The sequence below is a fragment of the Cydia splendana genome, chromosome 6 (assembly GCF_910591565.1).
Source record: "Cydia splendana chromosome 6, ilCydSple1.2, whole genome shotgun sequence".
Taxonomy (NCBI): domain Eukaryota; kingdom Metazoa; phylum Arthropoda; class Insecta; order Lepidoptera; family Tortricidae; genus Cydia; species Cydia splendana.
In genome coordinates this window covers 15,080,323-15,104,275 of record NC_085965.1, presented here as the reverse complement: position 1 = coordinate 15,104,275, position 23,953 = coordinate 15,080,323, and the positions used below count along the sequence as shown (strand labels likewise).

Sequence of the window (23,953 nt, the reverse complement as noted above, 5' to 3'; positions counted from 1 at the left end):
CGCGGCCTGAATGACTGGAGTAAAAGAGACGAGTGGTTGCTTTTATTCCCTTTTCTGGAGACATTGATTGTGATTACTAATAGTACTTACCTAGCTTAGAAGCGTTACGGCACTTAAAGTGTGTATTTTTACAAGCTTTTATTTAGTTTCACCTGACCGTTGACTGTAATCAAATCTTGCAAGTTAAATTTGATCCAAGTGGATCCCGAAGAAGAAGTCCCGGTTTCCGATTGAGCTGAAATTTTGCATACATACGTAAGTCGGGTGACAATGCAATATTATGGTGTCATCAAGCTGATCTGATGATGGAGACCGGAGGTGGCCATAGGAACTATGTGATAAAACAACGAAACCTAATTGTGTTTGGGGTTTTTAGAACTGTCTCGATAAGCATTAGTTGCCTGTGGAAAGAAAAGTACAGTCAGCGATAAAAACTTGTACCAAAAATGAATTTTTTGCCAAAAACTTATTTTATTGCTTTGAATTCACTGTTTGATGACACCAGTTTATTTATTTTCATCTCGTACGCGCTACATGTAAGTAAAGAAGCTGCGCGGTGATTTTGTAGCAAAGACTGCTGCTTTATAAATCGCAAGTCAGACCCCAAATGGAGTACTGCTGTCACCTTTGGGCAGGAGCACCTGGATGCCAGCTTGGACCCTTCGACTGAGTCCAAAGGCGCGCTGTGCGAATCGTCGATGATCCCAAACTCACAAGCGGTATTGAACCTTTAAGTCTAAGGAGAGACTTTGCCTCCTTGTGTGTGTTCTACCGCTTGTACAATGGGCTGTGCTCTGAGGAACTATTTGACATGATGCCAACGGCCGCTTTCTATCACCGCACCGCTCGCCGTCGGCAGGGTGTTCGTCCTCACACCCTAGAACCTAAATGGTCGCGTACTGTGCGATTTAAGAGGAATTTCCTCCCGCGGACGCTCCGGCTGTGGAATGAGCTCCCTTCCGAGGTTTTCCCGAGGGTCTACAGTATGGGGTTCTTCAAAAAAGGAGTGTACAGGTTTTTAAAAGGTCGGCAACGCGCATGTAGCACCTCTGGAGTAGGCTGCGGTGACTGCTTACCATCAGGCGGGCCGTATGCTTGTTTGCCACCGATGTGGTATAAAAAAAAACTAGAAGTAGCTGAGTTTGGAGACTAAAACTAGTTTATATTGTCAGGAGATATACAAACGACTGAAACGACCATTACCGAGCATACTTAGACTACTTTATTCACTATCGCTTCATCATCATCATCATCATCCAGCCTATATACGTCCCACTGCTGGGCACAGGCCTCCTCTCACTCGCAAAAGGGCTTATTATATCGCTTAGCCTACCCACATTATTGTGAATATCAAGATACCTACATTATATGTTATAGTTTACTTAACATACTACTCGTACAGATTAGCTTCATAGTTGATCATAATAACTTCTTATCCTCAGTTGAACGGTAAACTTGTAACCAGCCATACCGTATAATTTATAAAAGTTTATCTTTAACATTTCTTAAACCTACAATTAATTTAACAGTCTTGTATAATACTAACGAGACGGCCACAATCGCAGCCGTGGCTATACTAAGTATGGCAAGTACTAGGTCCAGTTCGTAGTACTCGCGCCAGCTCATGTTGGCGGCCGGTGCGCGCAAGTGCCGCCCGCCGTGCCGCAGCACATGCTCCGTCCACCACACCGCGCGCTCCAGGGGGCTCATCGGCTGATCCGCCATCAGGGATCTCAGGCGCACCACATTTTCGCGGTATCTGAAAAAAGAGGTTTATTCTAGTAATAAATGTATTTCTATTCTCAGAATCGGGCTTTGCCAGGACAGATACTGCCAATAAACCCAGACATTAACCCCCTTATAGGGGTACACTACATAATTCCGAAATATTTTATGCCGAATTTTAGAATATCGAATTTTATTATTCCGTTTTTTAAATGCTCGACCCATCAAAATTCCGAATGTCGTAATTACGAACGACGAAAATCACGAAAGTGTATATTTCCGAATAGCAAAAGAGACGATTTTTTTAAATTCCGAACCACATAATTCCGAATATAAAAATTCCGATAGTGATAAACACCGAATTTAACATTTACGATTTTTGAAATCACGAATTCCGAAATGCCATTATTCCGAAAATTTGAATTCCGATTCCACGTGACTCCTATTTTAAATATCCCGATTTTTTTAATTCCGAATTTATCGATTCGTGCTCCGGCGCTACGGGCAAAGCAGCCCCTTCGCCCTTGCGTATGAAAGCGCAGGCACAATAAATGCTCGCCTCCGCAGCCTTCGGCGACCAACAGTTTGTTTTCGTGGGGTCGCAGTTCTAACCTAACCTAACCCACTTTTCTGGCAACAGTTCGTTTTCTTAGGGGTCGCAGTTCTAACCTAACCTAACCCACCTTTCAGGCAACAGTTTGTTTTCGTGGGGTCGCAGTTCTAACCTAACCTAACTCACTTTTCTGGCAACAGTTCGTTTTCTTGGGGGTCGCAGTTCTAGCCTAACCTAACCCACCTTTCAGGCAACAGTTTGTTTTCGTGGGGTCGCAGTTCTAACCTAACCTAACCCACTTTTCTGGCAACAGTTCGTTTTCTTGGGGGTTGCAGTTCTAACCTAACCTAACCCACTTTACAGACACCAGTTCGTTTTCTTGGGGGACGCAGTTTTAACCTAACCTAACCCACTTTTCTGGCAACAGTTTGTTTTCGTGAGGTCGCAGTTCTAACCTAACCTAACCCACTTTTCTGGAAACAGTTTGTTTTCATGGGGTTGCAGTTCTAACCTAACCTAAGCCACTTTTCTGGCAACAGTTTTTTGTTGGGCTCCGCATCTGCTCCGGCGCTACGGGCATAGCAGCCTCTTCGCCCTACGGCGGGCGAGGGCTGCTTCCCCTCTGCGCCTCCGGCTTTTTACATACACTCTAGGCTAGGGGTAGGACAGACAAGACCACGTGGGTAGTGGGGTGCTCCGATTCGGATTTTGGTTAGTTAGACTTAACAAAGTGCGTTTTAGTCTTATTTTGAAAATCACGAATTTTATTATTCCGAGTTTACAAAAGATCGAATTTCTGAATACCGAATTACTTTATTTCCGATCGGTCAATGATTTTTCGGAATAGACAAATTCGGAAAAAAATAAATTCGGATTTTTTCTAAATCGGAACTTTAAGCTTTCGTCCATATGAAAATCGGATTTTAAGTATTCGGAAATAACACAGTCGTGATTTTCTTCTTTCGTGGTTTTCAAAGTCGTAATTTCGATATTTCGGACATATAAAAAATCGGAATTATGAAAATCGAGGTTATGAAAGTCGGAAAAACATATTTCGGAATATTTGGGTGTTCCCCCCCTTATAGACGTCTACTAAAGTTGATAATCCGATAATGGCGATAATAATCGTTTATACCTTTCCGACCTATTGGTATGATGGAAAGGGACAAACGATTATTATCGGCTTGTCAACTTTAGTAGACGTTTATGAATAAGGGGGTAAGAAATGATTATGTGCTATAAATAAAAGTGCGAACAAATCGGTGTGTTAATGCATTGCGTACTTAGCACACGAACTGACTCATATAATGGGTACATAAGGTACATTCCGCTTTGCATTAACTAAGGGTCAGCTGGTTTTTTATATCCCAGCGGGTCCTAATACTTGAAAAACTTTGAAAAGATTTTGACGATTTTTTTTCTCTACTAAAGATTTAGTACGTTACGGCAAAAGTCGCGGAGGAGCCTTTTACGGAGGAACTCGACAGTATAATTTAATATAATGTAAGTAAATAAAACTTCATTAAGCTGATAACTTGCATATGAAATAGCGCTGGCTTATGTGTAGGTACCTACATATCCTTACAATGTAAGTAAGTAAGTAACAAATATAAGAGCCTCGGTAGAGAGTACCATTTTGTACCATTTGGTGTTGAAACTCTAGGTCCATGGGGTCCCAGCGCGCATAAGTTGTTCGCAGAAATCGCGAAGCGTCTGGTTGACGTAACTGGTGACCGAAGAGCTGGCGGCTACCTCGCACAACGTATCAGCATTGCGATACAGCGAGGAAATGCCGCCAGCATCCTTGGTACAATGCCTCAAGGGCCTATTTTAGATTTAAGCTAGTTATTAATTTCGTTTAGTAGTATCACTGTATATATATTGTATGTAAATAAATGTTTTATTATGTCAGTAATTAACTAATTATAGAGATAAGCCTATAAATATAATGTAAGTAAGTAAATAAAACTTATTTATAAAGGATATTTATAGAAAAAGTATGAGCCGTGTAAAATTGGATAGACTAGGGCCCATTATCAATATAAGAAGAGGTGTGAAGCAGGGAGACCCACTCTCCCCAAAGATTTTCATATCAGTGCTACAGGACATAATGAAGGACCTAAACTGGAAAGAAAAAGGACTATACATCAACGGGCAGTACTTATCAAACCTTAGATTTGCAGAAATATTATTTTCAAAAACACCGTCACAACTGGAAAACATGATAAATGATCTCTGTAGAGTGAGTGAAAATATTGGGCTTCAACTAAATACCTCAAAAACGAAAGTTGCTACAAATAGATCCCAGGTACCTATATTGGTCAAAGAGACGCCACTGGAATACGTAGACAGTTATATATACCTAGGAAAACAAATATCTTTTAAACCTTCAAGGCATTTAGACGAAGTAGAAAGAAGAATAAATATAACTTGGAGAAAATTCTGGGGATACAAAGAGATTCTTAAATCAAAAATGCCAGTTTAACTAAAGAAAAAAGTTATAGACTCATGTATATTACCCAGCTTAACTTATGCCTCACAAACTTGGACATTTGACAACAGAATAAAAAGAAAAGTACAAACATGCCAACGGTCAGTGGAAAGGAGCATACTTAATATCAAACTAAGGGAAAGGAAAAAATGTAAAGACATTCGAAAACAAACAAATATAATAGATGCTGTACAGCACTCCTTGCACCTGAAGTGGATGTGGGCCGGCCATGTGGCACGTGCACCAAAGGATAGATGGACTAAAAAGGTTACTACATGGTCTGGCCCAGTTAACTATAGAAATAAAGGGCGCCCCCGGGAACGGTGGGTTGGAGACATAGAAAAAACAGCAGGAAAAGACTGGCAAAACAAAGCAGGAGACCGTAAAATCTGGAGATCACTGGAGGAGGCCTATACCCGGACAGGGGCCTTAACTTACTGAGACAACTTCAACTACATATTCAACCAAACACAATTGAAAATATTTGTAATTTAAGGAAAGAAGAAAAGGCTTAATAATAATAATAATAAGCCAACAAATCTGGCGGAACAGGGGTGCCCTCTCGGCCGCTTGGATTGACTACAAGAAGGCCTATGATTCGGTGCCTCATTCATGGTTGGGGAGGGTCTTAGAGCTGTATAAAGTTGATGCAGCTTTGAGAGCCTTCCTAAGCGCGTGTATGAGACAGTGGACCACAGTCCTTCGTCAACCAGGAGGCCGGGATGACCGCCCTGGCCCGCAGGATTTTATAAGGATTGAGCGAGGAATCTTTCAGGGCGACAGTCTGAGTCCCCTGTGGTTCTGCCTAGCTTTGAATCCCCTCAGCACCCTGCTGAAGGATTTGGGACTAGGTTGCCGGCTTCGGAGAGAGGGTGAAGTCATTTCTCACCTTCTGTACATGGATGACCTCAAATTATTTGCACCAAATAGCCAAGACTTGTTGGAGCTACTGAAAACCACCGAAGTCTTCAGTAGTGCCATCCACATGGAGTTTGGTGTCGATAAATGTGCGGTTATGCATGTACAGCGGGGGAGGGTTGTAAATCCAACAAATTTACAACTTTCTGAGACAATGTCTTTCAGATCTATCTCTGAATCAGAAACCTATAAATACCTTGGTATGTCACAGTCGTTGGGTATTGAGGACGAGGGTATTAGACGGTCGGTGAAGGAGCGCTTTTTCAGTCGGCTCACAAAAGTCCTTAACAGTCTTTTGTCAGGAGGCAACAAAGTGCGCGCCTTCAACGCCTGGGTAATGCCCCTACTCACATACTCCTTTGGCATACTAAGGTGGACTCAGACCGAGCTGGACGCCCTGGATCGGAGGGTCCGGTCACTGCTCACCACACATCGCATGCTACACCCACGCTCGTCAGTTATGAGATTGTACATCCCACGGAAGTGTGGAGGCCGAGGCTTCCTAAACGCCAAGGATCTCCACAACCGCGAGGTGTACAATCTCAGAAATTATTTCCTTAACAACGAGTGTGGGATGCATCGTGATGTGGTGGCAGTAGACAGGAACCTCACGCCGCTCTCCTTGGCAAACGAGAACTGGCGCAAACCTGTGGTACTAAGTACTGCGGATCGCAAGGCGGCATGGGAGAGTAAGGTGCTACACGGGCGGTTCTACAAGGCCCTCACGGGACCCGATGTGGACCTGCTCGCGTCGGTGAACTGGTTACGATTCGGGGACCTCTTCGGAGAAACCGAGGGTTTTGCCTGTGCAATTGCGGACGAAGTGATGATGACGAACAACTATCGGAAATATATCCTGAAGGACGGTACGGTCGACATTTGTCGGGCATGCCGCCGTCCCGGAGAGTCACTCAGGCATATCATTTCCGGTTGTTCTCATCTTGCTAACGGCGAGTACTTGCACAGACATAATCTCGTAGCCAGAATTATTCACCAGCAACTTGCTCTTCTATATGGCCTTGTGGACCGCGAAGTACCGTACTACAAGTACTTACCTGCGCCTGTTCTCGAGAATGGTCATGCCACGCTCTATTGGGATCGATCTATCATCACAGACAGGACTATTGTAGCCAATAAGCCTGACATTGTGATAATAGATCGATCGCAACGTCGGGCCGTGCTCGTTGACATCACCATCCCCCATGATGAGAATCTCGTGAAGGCCGAGAAGGACAAGTCCAGTAAGTACCTAGACTTGGCTCACGAGATAACCGCCATGTGGGATGTTGATTCGACGATCATTGTCCCGATAGTCGTTTCAGTGAACGGTCTAATAGCGAAGAGTCTCGACCAACATCTTGAGAGACTCTCGCTAGGTGGTTGGATCAAGGGTCAGATGCAGAAGGCGGTGATCTTGGACACGGCGCGGATAGTCCGCCGGTTCCTCTCTCTGCAGCCCTGACCACCGGTAGCTTGGGCCTTGCCCCGCTGCTGGCGGCACCCTAGGTTAGGTTTTTTATAATGTGTTTATATTCATTTTTATTGTTTTGTAAGTGTTTTTATATTTTACTTTTATATTCATATTATAAATAACCTAACTTAAGATGAGAAATGAATAAAGAGAATAATAATAAAATAAAACTTCATTAAGCTGATAACTTGCATATGAAATAGCGCTGGCTTATGTGTAGGTACCTACATATCCTTACAATGTAAGTAAGTAATTAACTAATTATAGAGATAAGCCTATAAATATAATGTAAGTAAGTAAATAAAACTTCATTACGCTGATAACTTGCATATCGAATAGCGCTGGCTTATGTGTCCTTACAATGTAAGTAAGTAATTATAAAGATAAGTATATGCTATTAGATTTAATATGTCCGTTTGAATAACCATATATTTCCTGTCTGACAAGATACCTACATATATTACTATCTATAGGTATTTACATACTATGGGCACTTGGGCAGAGTATAAGCGGACAGTGCTACTTAATTACAAAGTATTGAAGTATGATAGTAAGTGGAAAATCTTACGTTTTATCTTCAATAACAGTTTTAATGGCACTTTTCAATGTTTCTTCATCGAGATTGGCGAGGTTTATTTGCTTCCCAATTTTGTGGTGCACGTATTTCTCGACATTGTACCACTGGTCACCGAACATTGGGATGCCCACGACAGGAACACCGGCGATAATTGTTTCGTCTGTTGACTGCAAGCCTCCTTGCGTAATAAACAGTTTGATTTTTGGATGTTCTGTGAAAACATATTTAGGTATGATCAATGACAAGCAGATAAGTAGGTATAGCTTATTATATAAGTATAAATTGAATAGGTTAAATTAATAAAAGGACTGTCTACAACTTGTCAAAGCACTTGTAAAAAGCGCAGAATGACAGGTAAGAAGATGATCGTTGTGCTGGTCAAATTCCCAAAAAGTCGTGGGGTGAACGCAACGTACATTATGGAAATATTTCAAGAGCCGATACAAAATATGTCAATCGTCGGTATAAAATATGTTAAGTTTTTCAGTATCGTAAGCATCAGAAATATTCCAATATTTAGTAACAGACTCGACCCAAAGTGTGTCTTGGCCTCCAACACGACTGCTCGCCACTGATCCCGGTCCTGTGCCGTTTGTCGCCAGTTTTCAACCCGGAGCTCGCGCAGATCAGCGTCCACCACATCATGTTGGAGGCCAAGACACACTTTGGGTCGTTACGCCAGAGGAGTAAGTAAGTATATAGTAACAGACTCACTTAGAAGGTCAGACTGGGGAAACCATTTTGAAATCCTGATGTTCTTTGATCGTCCGGGAAGCTCGTCCTGGTTCCATTTCCAGAGGACGTCGTAAGGCAGTTGCGAGAACACGTTTATGATGGTTTGCACTTTCTCTGGGGGCAGCATTGATGTGTCGACGTTTGAACCGAAACTCAGGTAGATCACGCCGTGCTCGGATGAATCGAGGTACTGTTGTAAGTCCTGGAAATTAATATGAAGTAAATTATTAAACACTGCTTATTAAAATATCCGGTAGGCAACTAAGTATATTTATTGCCGCCAAAATGTATATCTCCTAATAATCACTACAACTTATAAAACAAAGTCCCCCGCCGCATCTGTCTGTGTGTTTGTATGTTTGTTCGCGATAAACTAAAAAAATACTGAACGGATTGTCATGCGGTTTTCACTTATCGATAGAGTAATTCCTGAGGAAGGTTTAGGTGTATAATTTGTTAACCCGTGCGAAGCCGGGGCGGGTCGCTAGTATATTTATAAAATATAACCCCAAAAAATATGTATGTTAGATTAATAAAAACGGTCTCCAAATTTGAATTACCAAATAATCGGCGCGATTCGGGAAATGAATTAGAGATTCACTAGATATGAAATAGTAAAGTTATGTGAAGTCCCACGGGTAAAGGTACCTTATGGCGGTTACGCTATTATTAACGTCGCTCCAATATTATTGCGGCGCTATGCGACGTAAGCGCCAGCCGCCATAAGGTACCTTTTGCCGTAGAACGTCACATATCTTTACTATATCGTATCTAGTTAATCTCTAATTCATTTCCCGAATCGCGCCGAATCAAAATGTGTAGGTATCCAACATACCTAGTACTTTGATCGCTATGTTTTACTGCATATGTAAAATCTGTGTCCTTAAAAAATATTTCGGTTACCAAAACAATAGATCTGTCACCAAATAGGTAATAGTTATTTGTTTTACAAGGGGGCAAAGTTGTTGTTTAACCGCTCGTGCTAATATTGATACCCGAGCAAGCGAAAGATTCCAAAATTGAACCACGAGCATAGCGAGTCGAAAAATGGAGTCTTGAGCGTTGCAAGGGTTTCAAAGCACGAGGGTTAAACAATATTTGGCCCCGAGTGAAACACAATATTTTTCACCACACTTACCCGAAGCAAATATTAAATGTAAAATATCAAACAAAATCAAACCAAATCAAATCCAAATGGTTGTTATTAAATATTTATCATCCAAAATCATCATTTAAAAGTCAATTCTACCAGCAAACATAAGAAAACAACTCAAGATTTGCATTTGATTACTTTGCCTCACATGTGAATAAAATGCAACTTTGCTATCAGTTTTTGAAGTGCAAAGTAAGCCTTTCCGAGCTGCGGGCTCAGCACGGTTCCATTTTTATCGACTATCACTATGCGCGTCCCTTTCGCACTTACATACTTGTTAGAACGTGACAGGCATGGTGACAAGGGATAAAAACGCGACCGTGCTAAGCCGCCTGGTGTGGTGAAAATGCATTTACACCCTACATGTTAGCCTATTACGTAGTATGCGTTGTGTTGTTTGAATAAGTTGCTAAGTTACCAATACCAATCATTTATTTTCATATTTGACAGTTATATATGTATATTCTACGATGAACTACTGTTACCTAGTTTGCGTTTGTAACAGCGCCATCTCTTAGGAAATTTGGATACTAAACAGGGAATATTAGGCAAAGATCTGCGTAGGTGGCACCTTTGTGGCACATACAGTAAACAAACCACATTGACACATGGCCTATCGCGAAACAAGAAAATCGAAATTTCGTTATCTAATCTCTCTATCACTCTTGCATATTAAGCGATAAAGAGGCAGATAACTAAATTTCGATTTTCGCGTTTACCGGTAGGCCCTTGTTAACAAACCGCCTTGATGCATCAATGTCATATTTTATTGTCTGTGAAAACTTGTCAAAAAACAGTTTAAGGCACAGTATGTATAGGTTAGTCTATGAATTTACTGAGTCGGTAGTGCTGCACTCTGGCGGCAGAACATTGCAGTAATATCCCCTACTATATCGGCTCGAACATACTCCCGCCTAAATGACAGAATGTAATTTTTTAATAAAATAAAATAAACATCACTAAAGTTACTAAAAACAAAGTCTTCTCTTCGATAGCTCGTGTGTCTCTTCACTTCCACCTTTCTTTTACTCGATTTAGAAACTCGAACTGCCAGGGCTTCCAGAGACAAATTCTCAAATTTGGAAGGTGGAGGCTATTAGAGGATTGTCTAATGACCATGAATCGGATGTTAGATGAACTTCGAATCTTCCTCTCTCTTTGTCTTACTCTTTGTTTTCTCTCGCACATAACAATCTCAGTAGACCTCCAGCGGTTTGACGCTGTCTTCTTTTATGACTCCTTTCTCGTATAACTCTTCTACTTTGATCTCTTCTGCTGTTAGCTCTTCATCTATTGTCTCCCAGAATCTCTTTAGCATATAGTTCGTCATTTAAATGCATACTAATGAATGGTTTCTCTTCTCGCTCTTGTTCTGTTCCGACTGTGACTTTTCCTGATATTATCCATCCCAAATGTGTTTGTAAAGCTATGGGAGAGCCTGGAACGCCTTTGATCAGACCAGGCTGTATCATCTCGTTGTAAACTTCTACTCCCAATAGAATATCTATAGAACTTGGTTGGTGGTAAGTCGGATCAGCTAGTTGTAAGTCTCTTAGGTGAACCCAGTTGTCGATGGTTAGTTTCTCTGAAGGCATGATGTTTGTAACCCGCTTTACTATGTAGGTTGTTATACTCATTTTCTCTTCAGGATTATGACGTGATGAAATCTCGATCATCGTCATCATCTCAGCCATAAGACGTCCACTGCTGAACATAGGCCTCCCCCTTATGGGGGGTGAATGCCATAATCGCCACGCTTGGCAGGCGGGTTGGCGATCGCAGTCGAGTACACCGAATTTAAGGGACGCTGCTGCCCGTCCACTGGTGGTCTTGGACGTAGTTTAAGGACATACCCGGGTCCAGATCTCAGAAATCTCGATATCTGCAGCAAATCGGATGGTGTGCTCATCTGATCAAGACCTGATACGTTTCCGTTTACGCGTTTTCTCTTAAGCCCCATAGTTTGGGCTGCAGACTCGTTCAGGAAAGACTCTTGAGAACATGGGTCCAACAAGGCTCTTAATACGAATTCTCTTCCTTGATGGTTCGTCACGTTAATTTGTGCTGTAGATAACAATCCTGTCATGCTTCCTGTTGTTAGGTGGGCAACTATCTCTCTCTTATTTCTCATGTCTTGCTTGGGTTCTTGTTTAGTTTCTCTCTCTCGCTTGAAATCTTTGCTTACTCTCTCTTGTTTTGTTTCTTCTTTGTGCTCTTTCTCTTTGGATGGGTACGTATTGTTGTGCAACAGTGTGTGATGTCTTCTTCCGCACTTTAGACATGAAAACTTGCTCTTACAGAAGCGGACAGCATGACCATGGATTAGGCAGTTAAAGCAGAGTTGTTGGGTTTTAATGAACTCTGTTCTCTTTTCTAGTGTTAGCTCTTGGAACTCTTTGCATTTATTCAAATTATGGTTCTGCTTGCAAAAACCACACTTGATGGCTGGTGACACGTGAAATGACTTAGACTCGAGAGTGACGTTAGGTTCTCTCTGGGTGCTTCGGTAGGTACTCTTCATGTTCATATTCGTTGTTTGGCTAGGTTGTATCATCTCTAAAACTCGGAATCTCTTTGCTAAAAACTTGTTGAACATGATCATTGTAGGTAAGTCTGTGAGGTTCAGATTACTTGCTTCTTCCTCCCACTCTTTATGTGTTTCGGCGTCTAACTTCTCAACAATGATGTGTATAATAAGTGTATCCCATGAACTTGTATTTCAGCTTGTTAAGGCACTCCATAGTCGTATCTAATATCTCTCGAATCGCTTTAGCAGTGCCCGTGTGAATTTTCTTTTGATTCATCAACTTGCTCAAGATGGAATTAACTATAACTCTCTTGTTGTTGTACCTGTTCTGCAGCGTGAGCCATGCCAATTCGTAGTTTGTTTCAGTGACGGCTAAATGACCCAACAGTTGAGCAGGTTCTCCAGACAAGTAGCTTTTTAAATAATGCATCTTTTGGACGCTGCTCAAGTTCTGTTTGTTGTGGATGAGTGACGTAAACATGTCGTAAAACGAAGTCCAATCTTGATAGTTACCGGTAAACTTCGCTATATCTATTTTCGGTAGCTTCACGTCGTCCCTGCTTGTACTTGGTGTTGGATTAATGCTGCTCGTACAACCCGTCGTCGAACCTTCAAGCATATCTGTCATCTCTGCTTTCAAATCTAGGAACATTTCCTCGCATGCTGAATATACATCGTCTTTGAAATATTCGTACTTCGCTTTATCTGACGATGTTGATATTTTTATCAAGGCTCGATTGTTTTCTACGAACTGACTAAAATATTGTTCTATGGATTCTTTTCGCGTCTTGATGTGCCCTCTTGTTAATCTCGCTTTTGGTGTTTTCTTGAAGTTCGCTTGCGCTTTGAGAATTAGTCCACAAATATTTTCTTGCTCGGCTAATAAATCAGGTAATTCTTGAGACATTTTGAGATAACTATTCTTTAAAACTATGAAAATTCACACCGAATTGTTTTGTTTGACATGGAAAAAAATTTGACATGTTCTATTCTTCTATTTCTGAAATCTTATTTTTTCCAACTCAATACATTCTAATCTTGTAAATAGCACTGATTTAAAGCGGCGAATTTTCTGAGTTTACTCGTAGTTCTTAACATATATTTTATTTATCTTATCTTCGCGAAATCTTTAATTTTAATTTTTTAATTTTGATGACTATTTTACTGACGGCTTCTTGAAATATTTCTAAATGTTCTAAGTCACTGACACTTAAGTTCAATATTAGGTTCTATTGTACTGTAATTACAGTTCACTTTTGAATGCACTGGCTATATCACTTAAGTCGTTTCACTTTTCAACTCGAAGGACCACTTTGTTTGAATAAGTTGCTAAGTTACCAATACCAATCATTTATTCTCATATTTGGCAGTTATATATGTATATTCTACGATGAACTACTGTTACCTAGTTTGCGTTTGTAACAGCGCCATCTCTTAGGACAGCGGTTCTCAATCTTTTTTTTTGACGGAACCCTTGGAAAGCGAAATACTTGATGGAACCCTACAATAAAACAATAGTTTTTAGAAGTGTGTTTTTTGCATAGTCAAATTTTTCGAGGCGACTAAAGCATAGTGTTCTAAATTCTTGCGGAACCCTTGTCGCGGAACACACTTAGAGAATGGCTGTCTTAGGAAATTTGGATACTAAACTATATCGGCTCGAACATAGTCGTTTACATACCTCCCGCGATTATTAAAAAAAACATATGGCGTTATCATCTTTTTGAATTTAGAATTCGAAAACAAAATAATGTTTTTTGATTGGTCGAATAGTTTTATTGTAGCGTCTGTTCAGAGGTGACAAGTCAGACAAGAAACTCTTAGGCCCACTTGCTCCATTTCAATAACCCGAGGTTACGCGGTTAAACCGTTATCCCAGTGACAAATTGTACTCTTAATCATGTTAACCTCAGGTTAGTGAAATGGTGCAAGTGGGCCTTATGGGTTTGATCTGTCAGCTGTCAATACTCGTAGTGACGTGATACACCATTTGACCATAGTGACGGTTTTAGGACAAGACATAAAATCAGTATCGGGCTCTAGAACTATTGACACAATGAACATTAATATGTTGTCTTAATCTAATCTAATTGAGATTTTAACATTTGTCAAGAATTTATTTAGATTTTTAGTATGGATAGACATTTACCATTTTTTTTTACATTTTATTATAGCGCAACGGCCATCAGATATATAAGTAGTGATAAGGGCTATTCTAATTTACTCTTTTTTATACTTATAAAGGAGTTAAAATATCACACGATGTTTTTTATTTTTGCTTAGCAATTTAAATTTTGTTACTTTTGAGTTTGGTAAATGTTTCAGTCTCTATATTATCCAACATGTGACAAAAAACATGAACATTAAAAAACTAAAATAAATAAACAAACATTAACCATAAAAAACGAGCTTAATCTGACTCTTATCTGACCTAAATAACTATACATGTGGACCTAAATATGTATTAAAATATATTTAAACACTGATGATGCGGGTTGCCGGTATCAATAATCTGAATGACCATGCAGTTTTGCGGCTGGGTGTACCTACATACCTGCGGCAACTTCTTCTCTGGAGTTTGGTGTATCCCTCCAATATGAACGACGCTGGGGGGCACAGGATGATTGCTCTCCCAAATAGGATGAATGTTTAAAAACAGCATATCAATATTATTTTGCAGCTCACTCAAAGCAGGAGTGTCTTCACCAAAAATTCTTCTAACGATAGTATTTTCTTTTGCTTCTACGTTTTTATGTAGATTCTTTAGAGTGAATGTATTATAGTATAGGCCAACCTTTTCCCAAAGGGAAAGGTTGTATATGCGTGAATTCATTACATCGGGGTACAGTAAAGGATGAGTTGGGGCTCCAATAACTTCGTAATTATCAAAAATAGCACCCAGTGAACTGACAGATATAACTGGCGCTTTAATAACATGTGAAAATCCAAGAGCTTGTCTAAAGCAAGCTTCAACTAATAGTAAATCAAAAGTATCATTTTGGTTCTTGATTATATCCTTCACTTCAAAAACTGACGTTTGCTGTTCGAATATGGTTCTGATTGCTTCACTGAAAATTTCGTATTGTGAACTGAAGTCATTTTGTTCCCCGTTGTTGATTTTAGTCATAATTTGTTTCCAAGTTGCGTAGGATACGTCGTGTACGTCGATTTCCGTCAAGTTTTCTGGTGCTTTTCCTGTAGGAAACGCAGGATCGGGTGTGATCACTACCACCTCATGTCCGCGACGCGCGAGCTCTTGTGTAAGGGGTCTGAACGGTAGTTGGTGACTTATTGACGGAGTTGGAAATACGGCTAAGATTCTTGCGGCATCTAGGCTCGAACACACTAGCGCGCACAAGCACACGATGTCTCTCAGTCGAGACATTGTTATCATTATAGCTTGATCAATCAGAGTACTACTATTTATTTACATGTGGCAAGGTCATTGTCATGTAGTTGAGTGATTCTCAAATAAGTGGCATCGACAGGTTAAAGTTAACGAAAACATGGTTTTTGTATTTTTTTTACTTTTACGAATGAAAAATATTTTTTACTGCTTCAAGTACCCCAAATTTTCAAAAGGGAACGGAAAATGAAGAAGTCATGCCGAGTTGAAATTTCGAGGTGCAGGTTAATGTTACAGTACACAGGTTAGGAGAGAAATGTAGCAGGATATATATGGTAATATATGAATCGAGTCAGAATTCACCATCACTTGTCAAGATTTACAATAACCTGTACATTGATCACAGGTTAAAGTTAAGCAGGTTACAGAGATAAAATACATTTTTTTAGATTTAATCTCTTGAGCGGATAATAATACGAATATCTCACTTTTAGCATAGATAAAAATACCTTCATACAATATTAAAATGATATTATTAAATTAGGCCCCATACCAATTTCGTAAAATAATCGAGACAAGTTAAAGTTAACATTCCGTTACAAACTCCAGATTCCTGCCTTTAACCACTTGTCTCTACGAAACTACGACACTTGTGTCATGATGGTTCCCTGCGGTGTTTAGCTTGATACTTACCTAATATTTTGCCATAGTTATGATCTAAATAAAATTTCTGTGTGTGAGTGAGATGCAATACCGCGGATGTACAGGTTGCAGTGAAAATATCCTTGGAAAACTTCTTGCGTGAATATTGTTGTAAAAAAAAAATAAGGAGCTAACAAATTAGTCACGGATATTTTAAGAGATAATACATTACATCAAAACAATTAATTAACTGTAATTAAGGAACCTTTGTATATCATTTTTTTGTTTTCATTTACCGAACAAAAACAAAATATTATAATTAATTTTTAAAATAATCACCCCTATTATGTACTTGTCTAGATGTTTAACACTGTCTGTCACGTCACGTCACGTCAAGTTTAAAAAGGTTCTAGAATGTTTAAAGAGGTCTCATTTAATTATCTTATTAACAGTGTGTTTTAACGTAGCAAATTTGTTTCCTAGTTTTCTCCAAAAAACATAACAAAACCAATGATGTTTCATACTTAAATGTACTCCGAGAACCGAGTAGAGCTGTCAAAATATCCGTGACTAATTTGTTAGCACCTTGTATATGTATAAGACCCGTGCAACGTACATTTTAAATTTTTTGTGTTATTTATAGCATGATATTTTATTAACATTAATTGGTGCTTATAAAATCCAAAGAACTAAAACTGGAAGAGCGATGCTTTTGGACAATTCATGTTACAATGAAAAGTGGTACTCTTTATTTTTTATAAATATAAGTAAGTATTAAATATAAATAAAAATAATGACTTGGCCTCGATTAACATTGTTTTTGTTTATGTATAAACATTTTTGTTTCATATGAAAAAGAGCAAATAAGCATACATTCAATTCAAAAACTCGATGACAGGTTATAAGATGCCACTTTTTTGAGAATTACTCAGTTGTACAGCTTAGATGACTCGCCGAAACTGTTAATAGTGCGTTGTACGTTATCATACAGTATAATTAAGTTCTGATGATGATGACATGATCTTTTTAGTGTACGTAACGGATATATATGTATACAGGATGGCTTAGAAATATCTGCATTCCCGTTGCCAGGAAGGTTTTGGGACATGTACCTAACGTTGGTCCATTATTAAAGAAATGAACATTTATAGAAAATACCCATGTTATTTTTATTTAATTACGTTATGATAAAAAAAGCCTAAAATTAATTGCTTTCGTCTGGCACTGATAAAGTAACCGACTATACAAGATATGCTTGGTAATCATGACTTGCGTAATAATATCATCACAGTCGACCAGTCTGGCCTAGTGGGTAGTGACCCTGCCTGTGAAGCCGATGGTCCTGGGTTCGAATCCCAGTAAGGGCATTTATTTGTGTGATGACACAGATATTTGTTCTTGAGTCATGGTTGTTTTCTATGTATTTAAGTACATATTTATATGTTATATATATCGTTGTCTGAGTACCCACAACACAAGCTTTTTTGAGCTTACTGTGGGACTTAGTCAATCTGTGTAAGAATGTCCTATAATATTTATTTATTATTTACACTTCGACGGAGTGACTTCGTCCTTGAATTACAATTCAAATAATGACAATGATTAAAGTTTATCCGAAACGTTATATGTCTTCAACACGCTTATTATGGTTATTATGACCAGAGCCCGGAATTCTCGTAGCATTTTTGAGTTGTCATAGGGACTTCTCGTTTATCGACTTCCGATTATACATATGTATATCGATAAATACAGAATACAATATGTAAAATATGATTACTAGTAGAAGTAAACAACATGCAGTCTTATCGCGAATGAGTGATCTCTTCGAGATAACCTTTGGATACCAACTTTTAGGAAATTATAAATATAAATTAAAATAATAATATTTTATTGTTTCTTATAAATAATTTGTGGACTGCTTATGCCTTTTAAACATTTTCCGAAACAAATTGCAACGAGAATTGCATCGAAGTTGGTATCCAAAGGTTATCTCGAAGAGATCGCTCATTCGCGATAAGACTGCATGTTGTTTACTTCTACTCGTAATCATATTTTACATATTGTATTCTGTATTTATCGATATACATATGTATTATCGGAAGTCGATAAACGAGAAGTCCATATGACAGCTCAAAAATGCTACGAGAATTCCGGGCTCTGATTATGACGAATGACATAATATAGCGTGATCAAGTTACAAGATGATAAGGGGACAATTAGGGTATCTCCAATCTACATTGATAACTGACTGACTGAAATAAAACTATAATTTTTGTTTTTGCTATATAAAACCAGATTAGTACCAAAGTAAATTTCTGTTAACTGCCAAAAGTTTCACTTCTAATTTGGAGTCTAATAAGGTACTATTTGTGGCTGTTCAGTCTTGATGGCCCATGACATTTTGCCCATGCCTATGACCATACCCACGACATCGGAACATTGTATATATAAATTCGGTTAAAATATGTTTGTATGCTATTGTTGTTTTAGTTGATTTTTTCCTTTCTTGAGGTATGGATCCCGTTTGGGTAAAGGCCTCCTCCCATTTCTTCCATAAATGTATGTGTTTGGCATTGTACTGTACATCCAGTCTTTTCCTGCAACCTCTAATATGTCATCGGTCCACAAACGTGACAGGTTTACCAGCTTTCGACTTGGCTGGTAATGGTCCTTTCCATCTTGTTGTTAGTGTTGTATATCTTGAGATATGTCCTGCATTGCCATTAGGGCGTGTATGAGCGCTTCTTTTACGTTTGTTTTACTTAGTTTAGTGTCGTTTTTAATTTTGTGCATTTTGTTTATTCTCAGTATGCTTCTTTGCATAGCTCGTTGTGTTTATTTTTTGTTTGATCTTGCTAGTGTAAGTCCACGTTTGACATCCATATAATAAACTGGGTAGAAGGCATGTGTCCATTGCTATTCTTTTTATCTTCATACATAATTTTCCTTTCAGAATTTCTTTGAATGTACAAAAATTTCGCCATGTAATATTTTTCTTTTATCTACCTCTTCCTCGTTATTAGTCCGTGAAATAGTTATTTGTACAACAAGAGATCAAAGTTTGCTATTTCTTCGAGTGCTTATTTTGAGCCCTGTGCAAGTGAATCTAATTAAGAATCTTGAGCGTAGGAAGGGACTCAAAAGCACACGAGATGTAAATAACTTTGATCTCGTGTTGTACATACAACTTTTCACCTCAGAAGTGAGAACATATTAGACAACCTGAACCTGAAAAATGTAGATAATCCTTTTTCATCGCAACCATAAGGCTCGCACTGACAAAAAGTTATCAGATCTCTTGTAGAGCCAAGCTTCTAACTCTACAAGCCCTAACTTCACAGACTCTACACCTTAGTCAAAATATGTGGCTTGACCGTTTCGTCATATGGGCGTAAGGTGAAAAATGTATTCACTATTCATTAAGAATATGATTGTCATCTGCAAACCGCAGCGCCGATGCGTTAAGCGACATCCATCAATGTTAATACTTTGATGTTTTTTGTGTAATACACGCTTCGAATACATTTTTCTAGGCATCAGTACTAATCTAATGAGGTAGGTGGGCTCTTATTTCGCAGCTCACATTTAATTATTTCTCTCTGTATTATAATTTTGTTTTTATTCTACATATTTTCCAAATACTCGTTTTTTTCAATTGACTGTTGTGTCAACCGACCTTACCTTTATCTGTACCACACCAAGTATTGGCCTCCGCGATACAGGCTTGCCTAGTGCGGAGACCACCGATACCGAAATTGCATCGCACGTTAAGATAAGTTCCTTACATAATAAATTAGTGAATAAGTTTGTAAATATAGTTTACTTAAGTTTATTGTACCTACTTATCTTAAATAAATATTTTTTCTTTTTCTTTCTTTTCTTTTCTTTCTTTAGGTATCACACGTATTTATAGGAGTAGTATCTCTATTTTCACCTAGCCCGGGAAGTAGTGTCATAAGGTGCAAATTTTGGTATCGGATGAATTCACTTAGCACAGATGTAATATAAGCTAAGCTAATTGAGCCCGGTAGCCATCCGCCACCCCCTGGCAGGTAGGCAGGGGGGGCAGTCAAAGTAATTTTTAATGGATTCAAGTTTTCAACTCCTTTTTAACCCCGTTAGAGGGTGAATTTTTAAAAACGCTGAAATTACTTTTCTTGTATTCTAATAATATGCGCATATAAAAAGTTTCAAGCCCCGCACTCGAAAAAAATTTTGATCTCCATACAAATTTTCAAATATCGCCACCTTAGGGGATGAATTTTCAAAAACGCTTAACCGTTTTCAGTGTCTGGAGTAGACTAGGGTTGAAGCGAAAATAAAATGACATCCCCACTTTACGTGTAGGAGAGATATGCTAAAATTATTTTTGTCAGTTTTTATTTTACGACTTTGTCAGATTGATTGATTTACATATCCGTGCTAAATTGCACCTTTCTAGCACTAACGATCACGGAGCAAACCCTCGGACAGACAGACAGACAGATAAACGGGTATGTATGGGTTCCTAGTTAACTAGCGAACTATATGGGTTCCTAGTTAACTAGCGAACCCTTAAAAAAAGATATCAACAATAACAATACAAAAACAACACCAAATTTATACACACAATTCGCAAGCGAGGCAAATTGCAACGATGTTATCCTATAGTAGGTTGAGTAAGGGCGTTGAGCATGCACTTTAGTCTCAGGCGATGCCGCTTGGCATGATTGTTCCTTAGGTCAAACAAAGCTGATTTGCCCCGGTAGCCACGAGATCGTACCGTGCATACCCCCCAAAAAGAAGGGTGAAAGGGTCGGCTCCCCAGGTCCAATCTATGCTATTTCTTCCTGTTCTTAGCAACTAGGGCAAGTTAAATATCATTTTCGTATAATTTAGGACCGAAGAATTCATTTTTGAATTAATTATTATACCTTTCGATACAAAAAAATGATTTTTGTACAAAAAATGAAAATTTTATGTAATTTTTTGGAACAATTTTGGATGTTACAATCACAGTGTGGCGATTTGCACTAAATAAAAATTGGACGATGTAGCCCATATATTCTTTATTTTGGAAAATATCACTCTAAAGTAGGCATTCATACTCTTTTTCGTAACAAAAAAATAATTTATAGCGCGTGGCGGTGACGTATCCCATTCAAATGGACCTATGGCCTAAGTCAAAGATTGAAAATGTTTTAATCATTAAAACATTATATTTAAACTTTTAAAATGTCAAATTCAGCCTATATACGCGCATGAATCAAATCTTTCATTTTTAATCTACTTCCAAATCTCAAAAGGAGGAGGTTATCGATTTGGTTATATGTTTTTTGTTTTTGTTTTTTAATGTTTGTTACTCCATATCCGTCATTACTGTACCGATTTTGAAAAAAAATCTTTTGATTGTAGGTATGTATATGCATACAGATTGGTCCCGTTTCTGTCAAAACCCAGTTCCGATGATGGGATCCATGAGGAATCGAGGGAGCTCCTCAAATCTTAAAGGCATACATATGGTGATTTTTTGTGTTTTTAATCAACAAATCAAGCATTCAATATAAAGTGATATTTGATGAAGCAGAACTGCTGATGATGATCAGAACGGAACTCTTCAACGACGCATAGCTCACGTTTGGCGATTTGTCTTCTTCGTTATGTTTGTTAAGCAAGTTAGGTTTTTAAGCCACATTTATGTCAAGCTCGAGTTCTGAACGTGGGATCCATGAGGATTTGAGGGAACTCCTAAAATTTTTCAGGTTTCTGTATTTTCATCAAATCAAGCATTTAAATAAAAAACTGTCGCATTTGACGAAGTGGAACTGCAGATGATGATCAGAACAGAACTCTTCAATGAGGCATAGCAGGTACACGTTTGGCGATTTCGATTTTGTGGCTTACTCGTAGATTAGGATAGAATTGCGACACTTAGAGAAACGAAATGCTACTAGAAAAGTGGGTAAGGTTAGGTTAGGTTAGTACTGCGACCCTTACAGAAACGAAATGTACCAGAAAAAGGTGACAAGTGGCTTTATATTTGGTGATCAGTTAAATACCAGCCAATAATTTTATTTGGATTTCAAACTGTTTTGAGTAGTCGGTTTTTTTTCTATTAAAGATTTACATCTCTACCTGTGTGAAAAACTTAATTAATCTAAACGTAAAGAAATGCATGGAGACCTTATGAATAAAATTTGTTCATAAAGTGACCGCGCAATCTGGCGGCGATGTACATACCTGCGGCAATTCCTTTTCTGGAGTTTGGTGTATCCCTCCAATATGAACGACGCCGGGAGGCACAGGACGATTGCCCTCCCAAACAGGATGAATGTTTAAAAACAGCATATCAATATTATTTTGCAGCTCACTCAAAGCAGGAGTGTCTTCACCAAAAATTTTCCTGTTGACTATATTTTCTTTTCCTTCTTTGTTTTTATGTCGATTTTGCTTAGAAAATGTATCATAGTAAACGTCAACCTTTTCCCAAATGGACAGGTTGTAAATACGCGAACTTGTTGGATCTGGGTAGAGTATAGGATGAGTTGGTGCTCCAATAACATGGTAATTATCAAACATAGCACCCATTGAACTCACAGCTATAACTGGTGCTTTAATAACATGTGAAAATCCAAGAGCTTGTCTAAAGCAAGCTTCCACTAACAGTAAATCAAATGTATGACTTTGGTTCTTGATTATGTCTTTCACTTCAAAAACTGACGTTTGCTGTTCGAATATGGTTCTGAATGCTTCATCGAAAATTTCATATAGTGAACTGACGTCATCTTGTTTCGCGTTAAAAATTTTTGGCATTACTTGTTTCCAAGTTGCGTAGGATACGTCGTGTACGTCGATTTCCGTCAAGTTTTTTGGTGCTTTTCCTGTAGGAAACGCAGGATCGGCTGTGATCACTACCACCTCATGTCCGCGACGCGCGAGCTCTTGTGTAAGGGGTCTGAACGGCAGTTGGTGACTTATTGACGGAGTTGGAAATACGGCCAAGATTCTTGCGGCATCTAGGCTCGAACACACTAGCGCGCACAAGCACACGAAGTCTCTCAGTCTAAACATTGTTTCAATGTAGTTTGATAAATCAGAAAGCTATTTTTTATATATATTTTTTCATGCGGCAAGGTCATTATAATGTATATCTTATCCACGATAACGAGCTAGTACAGTCGACGTCAGAGATATGTTTACATTTCTCGCCTTTTTATAAGGAGTAAGGTGCAAAAGTGTAAACATAATTTTTGACGTCGACTGTACTAGAAAACTCAGACTGCACGTGATTGGTCTGCGATAACGGCCTGGCCACGACATTGGTCTTAAGCGACGAGCGGTGCGGCGGGCGGTGCGGCAAGGTAGAGCGGCGCAGCGAGCATGCCACGACTTCGCAGCAGCGGCGGCGGCGTCGAGTGAATGGGACGTACTCAAGTGGTTAAAAATGTCTTTGTCAGAAGTGGCTCTTCAGTGCCTCGACAGCGGCTCATATTTCATGAGAGATATTTTAAATATAAGAGAAGGTGTGCACGAACTTAATACACGCTGTTATACGTTAGGCGAATTTAGAGTGTTGTACGAAGAATATAGAAAGCATCCCGCAAAATTTTACGAGTACTTACACTAGAATGAGTGTAGAAACATTTGATTATACTCCAACACTTGGACGAACATTTACACACACCTAAACTCCGATCAAAAAGAGTTCTGACTGATCAACAATATTTCCGTGATAAACACTTCCGTATCCATTATCGCGCGCGAATATTATAAAAATGTTTGTTCTACGATTCACCGCCCGATGCGTACCGCCGCTAAGACCGGTCGCGCCGCTGT

At 39.0% G+C, this 23,953-nt stretch overlaps 1 protein-coding gene across 2 annotated transcripts; it reads right to left on the bottom strand.

The window, feature by feature from the left end:
• Positions 1 to 1,464: 1,464 nt before the first annotated feature.
• LOC134791687 (UDP-glycosyltransferase UGT5-like) lies at positions 1,465 to 22,862 on the bottom strand. 2 transcript variants are annotated; one of them, XM_063762789.1, is made up of 4 exons: positions 22,358 to 22,862; positions 8,450 to 8,672; positions 7,727 to 7,946; positions 1,465 to 1,759 (listed from the first exon to the last, which is right to left on the bottom strand). In XM_063762789.1, exons 1-4 carry the CDS (start codon positions 22,703 to 22,705, stop codon positions 1,480 to 1,482), a joined length of 1,071 nt encoding a protein of 356 aa, XP_063618859.1. In that variant the 5' UTR covers positions 22,706 to 22,862; the 3' UTR covers positions 1,465 to 1,479. The 2 variants fall into 2 exon arrangements, with proteins under 2 accessions (XP_063618859.1, XP_063618858.1); XM_063762788.1 differs by lacking the exon at positions 22,358 to 22,862 and adding an exon at positions 14,705 to 15,550.
• Positions 22,863 to 23,953: the final 1,091 nt, after the last annotated feature.